This window comes from Aplysia californica, unplaced genomic scaffold, assembly GCF_000002075.1.
Source record: "Aplysia californica isolate F4 #8 unplaced genomic scaffold, AplCal3.0 scaffold00009, whole genome shotgun sequence".
Lineage (NCBI taxonomy): Eukaryota > Metazoa > Mollusca > Gastropoda > Aplysiida > Aplysiidae > Aplysia > Aplysia californica.
The window spans coordinates 2345141-2351048 of NW_004797279.1; the positions used below are offsets into that span (position 1 = coordinate 2345141).

Below are 5908 nucleotides of genomic sequence, written 5' to 3' on the forward strand. Positions count from 1 at the left end.
TTGGGGAGGGGGAGGGGCACGGGTAGGGGTAGGGGAGGGGGGAGGAATGACAGATGAAATGAAGTGATAAAGAAGTCACAAAGCCATGGTTAACTTCAATCTAATTATAATGTAATACAATAATTTATATCAACAACATCCTAGACATTACACCAAACGGCCGACGACCCAATGACACAACACAGCACACTGCCCTTATCACTGCTATATTATTATACATTATTAACCCGTTTCGTACTAGGTCTGAGTCAGACGCCAAATGCCGATGATCTTGTATCTTATACCAGACGCTGAAAGAGTTAAATCCAATGGTACTCCGATCTGCCTCATTATAGGCTTCAAATAAAAATGCAAATTGGTTTCCAGCAGAAAATTATCACTAAAATAGGTACATGTATATTATGTAATTGCACCTACGTAGGTTTGTATGAAATATGATTTTAAAAAACCAAATATTATTATTTCGACAACAGTTTTGTTTCTTTGTCATAAAAAACCCCAAACAACAACTATAAAAAGGTAAGTACTATTTAACTGGAAAGGACCCCAGAACCTTGCTTTATTCTTTTTACCAGACTTTAGTTTACAGATAAAAAATAACAAATTGTTCAGCCTTTTTTACGAAACCGAAGACGGAAAATTAAGGCCAGATTGTTTTGGAAGCTTTTTAAAAGATTAAGCCTTGATAAAAACTTCCTCCCACCTCACAGATGACAATTTTCAGCTTGTAAATCGATAGAATACAACACTATTCGACCCAGTAACAAGACATGATGACGTATCCATGGTCTGACCCAGTTTAACGACATGTATCTGTTATTGGTAGTAGGATCCAAAAGGAAGGCGGGTGCTGTTGGGAGGACTGGGTTGTGGGTTGTGTTAAGGACATGGGGATATATGCTGACCAACACAAGTGGGCGAGGAGGGCTGAGGTACACGGTCATGGGGCCATCAGTTGAAATAAAATAAAGGCATGTTGTTCATGTTATAGGTGACCTTTACTTGACAAAACATAAGTATACATACAATGCAATATGGTATTCAGTGTTAATTAACAGAGATGAAACACGAAACATTGTTATATTTTTTTCTTTAGCTTGCCGTTCTCGAAAAGCCGAATAAACCTCCTGGTAAAGTACCTTACAGTTCAGATGGTCTCATCGTCTATACTCAACGATAGAAGTCACAAGCGTTGTCATTTAGTAGCCACCCCCCCCCCCACCCACCCAACTATGTACAAACCTGAACAAGGTGAGACATAACACAAGAGGAAAAAACACCGAAGCGCCAGAGCCAAATATAATAACCAGGAAGATAAAGCAGTTTTCTTTCTGATGCTTGTGCTACACACTGTATTGCGTGAAAGAATGACAGAAAACGACACGTTTGTTCTTCAAAACAAGCCAACACCCACGATAGGTTTGCAAAAAAGGGACTGTCAGTTTTTTAGTACATTTTTGGGGCGGCATTGTGAATGGGTGATCCCTTTTCCAACAGCTCTTTGAAGATTTGAGCCAAACAATATTTCTAAAATTGAAATCAAGCATGACGGCTGTGCATTAGTTTGCTGTCCAAACCATTAATGAAGTACAACCTTGGCCTTCGCAAGTCGTTAAAATGAGAAAAAATATCAACATGAACAAAAATCAATACTGCTAAAACAGACCACCCAAAGGCAGTCAATCGGGGACAAATTAATGTGCACGGCCTTTCAGTTCAAATTCACAACTTGTTCTCCGGAGGAAGAAGCTTCCTTTAAGTGTTACAAACCGAAGCTTACGAAAAATAAGACATTCACACAGAGGCACATTTTGTGTTTGAGATATCAATAAGGTACAACACGAGGAACAAAGTTACGCATCGAAAGGAATGGTGAAACGTTCACATGAACAATGAATATACATGTACTGGTCAAATGAAATGCTTCTTTTCTCCACAGCTCTCTTATCTTATGACAATCAACAGCCACCTACTCCAGCACTCTCTCTCTCTCTCTCTCTCTCTCTCTCTCTCTCTCTCTCTCTCTCTCTCTCTCTCTCTCTCTCTCTCAAAAAAAATACAACCTTAAGTCGTCAGGAAGCATGCCTTTGGATTGTTGACATGGCACTCGTTAAGGTGGGGTGGAGAGTCAGGGAAAAAGGTGGGGAAAGTTGAACAGGTTGGACAGTGTGGACAACAATGTCACAGTGATGATAAACCCAGTCGGTAAGATTGAATGACTGAGCCGATCATGCCATGGAAAGGAGTTTTCCAAACTCTGGTGTCACAGGGTGATCCCTTGCAAAAGCATAATGGAGAGAAAACGAACGTTAATTATGAATACCACCATTCGTTAAGCACGATAGGATGTCATAGCTGTGTTTCCCTCTGGGATAATAAAGTATTTTCTTATCTTATCTTATCTTTTTATCATAATAAAAAACACCTCGCTGAAGATGAATAAAACAGAATTAATTCATTGTCTTCTACGGCAGCATTGGGGTTGACTGTAGCCTACACTTTTTCAGCGACCGTTTACTTCAACTAATTTACTTGATTAAGCTCCCCACTACTCCCTCGCTATAAATTGATCCCCCCCCTTTAACCCCCCACCCCCCAAACAAGCTAACAGTCTATTACTTATTGCATGATACGCACCCTTGGTCACAGAGGCCAGCGGTGTTGCTGATGTTCCCTAATCCTCCTCACAGCGCAGTCATGCAAAATGGTGTGCACCTCAACCTCTTTTGTGGTAAGTCTTTCAAGAAAAAACTGTGTGTCCCAACGTGGTGGAATCAGGCACTCGTCAATTTTGGGGCACATAAGGTTATTGATATCATCTTAAAGCCAGTCTATGTTGAATAGAAGTCAAGATATTTGCAATTGAAGGAGGTAATTTGGTAATTTCCATAGCTTGAGAGTCCTTGGAAACTGGAAATTTACAGTTTTTGTGCCTTCAATCTACGTTTTCAGTAAAAATCAACACTAAAATGTGTTATTAAATGAATATAAAAGTTGTTAAGCCAAAATAGAAAATTAGAAGAAAAAAATTGCTAAAAGGCCAGAAAAATGCCAGTTTCTTTGATTTCATTATTTTGACGAGCGCCTGATTTCACCGCGATGTTTAACACATGGTTATGAAAATATTATTATGTGCAGCTTTTGTAACCTTATGGCTGACTGACAAAAAGTTTTCAATGAAGGACATTGGTTAAATATTGCCCATATCTGCACCTCTTTGCCTTGCGTACCGTTGCACCCTGTTTCTGTTTAATTTCAGACGGAACTAAAGGCATTGCTCGTTTTGTAACATGAATTAAGAACTAATAGTGGTTCTCTGAATACTGCCTGACCCTAGCAAAAGGATGGCAACCTTCATAAGCTGACAACAAAAAAACACAGGCAAAGCGTAGACAAAGGTGTGACTGGGCACACCTGATGGCACACCTGGGCAAAGCGGATTCGGCCTAGAACGGTACGACAGTTTAGAACATCACACACACAAAGTCCGCAGTTTTTCGTGTTTGAGTTGTGCAAACACACACAGTGTATAGTTTCACTCACTTCGCTCCAAATAATTCTCTGCAACAAAAAAATCACAAAGCCAAACGTTTTCAAAACTTGTTACCATGGTAACTGAAAGTAATCACACAAAGGGAAAAGAGCATTGAACAAATATTTACACACAATTTATAATATTGCAAGTGAAGAAAGAGAATCACCCTGAAGCGTACTAGGACGAAATTAAACAAAATTCAGTTTTACATTGATTCTCATTGAATATTCAGATACAGCATGCGGGACTGATCTATTGCACTTAATATAATCTCTCTCCCCCCCCCTCTCTCTCTCTCTCTCTCTCTCTCTCTCACCCCGGCTTTGTCTCTATCCCTCTCCCCTTGACTCTTTCTCTTTATTTCTCTCTCCTCCTCGGTCATTCTTTCATCCCCCCTCTTTCTCTGTATCTCACCCACGTAATATATGTACTCGAAATTGCGCACACACACAGATACACTCACCACATACACACCCACTCACACACACATACACACTCACACACGCACTCTCCCCAATCTCTGTCTCTGTCTCTGTCTCTGTCTGTCTCTCTCTCTGTCTCTCTCTCTCTCTCTCTCTGTCTCTTTCTTTCTTTCTCTCTCCTCCTCTGTCTTTCTTTCACCCCCCTCCCCTCTTTCTCTGTCTATCACCCATGTAATACAAGTACTCGAAATAGCTCAATACCCAGACACACTTACTCACACCCACACACACACTCTCACCCCCCCCCATCTCTCTCTCTCTCTCTCTCTCTCTCTCTCTCTCTCTCTCTCTCTCTCTCTCTCTCTCTCTCCGAGTGCGCGTGTCTCTCTCTTCTCCGACGGAAATGAATATGAGCAACACTGTCTTGAAACCCATGGGATGTGTAGGACGTATTATAAGAAATATAAAAGTAAAAACTTAGAAAACAGCCATGTAAGCATGCAGGGAAAAGATAATTAGGCTTAAAACAAAGGTCTGAATGAATAATAAATTACTGCTTTCTAATACACTTGCCAGGTTGGCTGAGAACTTTTAACGCTCCCGTCGACACAATCTACATAGTTAAGGGGCCCTCCTCGACTTTTCATGTCGAGATCAGCCTGGGCTGTGTGGGATACACAATCCCGCCACAAAGACAAAGATACTTGACACAATATCTCGACAATCGATCAATCTCATCTTTATCCCGATCACGACACCGTAGAAAATTACACGCGGTTTCACAATGGAAATATTTTGAGAAAAGCACATGAAAATCCGTCCCACCCCCCGTTCCACAGGGAAGAAAAGAAAGAAAGAAAGAAAGAAACTACACTTTGCCATATTATTCTGTTATATGAGGTCGTGTGGTTCCATTATGGAACTATTCTTTTAGTAAGTCTAGAAAACCACGCATCAAAAGCTGAAGTGCGCATATTCGACGAATTGTTATCCCGCTGAAAAGAAACGCACGCTTAAAAAAAAAAAAAAAAAGAAGCTAACTGAAAATAAAACGAACAAGCAAACAAACAAACAAAACAAAACAACAAAACCAATCAGTTAAAAATTGCCAAGACACTCACTTAGATATCCAAGAATTATGATCATTGTACACAGACTTAATCTTACGACAAAGTGGCTAACAATGCACTACGTACGACTCACACCGAAGACCAAGACCATTTTGGTCAGATCTCTTACCTTCCTGGGGTGTTTCGTCTTGATGAAGAATGTCTGAACCCCAAGTTTTTTTATGTAGGCATCTCGTTCCTCTCCTCGACCCGGCTCCACCTCATACTGGCCATGAAGTTGATCAAGTGTTGATTTAGTTATGTGGACACGTCTACAGGGCAAAGAAAAGTGAGGGAGAATTAGATCAACGATGGTGCAAATGGTGAAATGGTATAGGTATAACGCCTCTAGCAACATTATAAAGCTATTTAGGAGGCAGAACCTCTGAGTTTCACGCCCATCTCCGAAAGGACCGAGGAAATAGGATATTCATGTTAAGTGCCTTTCCCAAGGACACAACACCGGATCGAGCTGAGGTTCTAACCCCCAAACTCGCATTTTCACGATTACGGGTCCGGTTGCCAATCCACTTGACTATTGACACCACATCAACGATGGATGTACCCGACGTAAACTATGAAGTTACTAATGACTTGATGAAAGAATAAAGTCCATTAACAAACATTTATACAATGTATTATAATATGTCCTTTTCAACAGTCTAATATATTACACCACCTTCTCGTCGTTATCTCTCTTACCCCAACTCCCCCACCTCGTCCTGTTTCTCGTACTCTTCTTTCTCCTTCTCCCCCATCACCACCACCATCACCTCCTCCTCCTCCTCTTCCTCCCCCTCCTCCTCCTCCTCCTCCTACTCCTACTACTACTGCTACTACTA

General features: G+C 40.9%; 1 protein-coding gene across 1 annotated transcript in view; it reads right to left on the minus strand.

Moving 5' to 3' along the window:
* aplA (adenylate cyclase) overlaps nt 1-5908 on the minus strand; it is a gene marked incomplete in the record, with an annotated part of 190850 nt that overhangs the window by 21983 nt on the left and 162959 nt on the right. Inside the window, 1 exon segment of the mRNA NM_001204606.1 lies at nt 5197-5338. Within this exon segment, the coding sequence (NP_001191535.1) occupies nt 5197-5338 (142 nt within the window).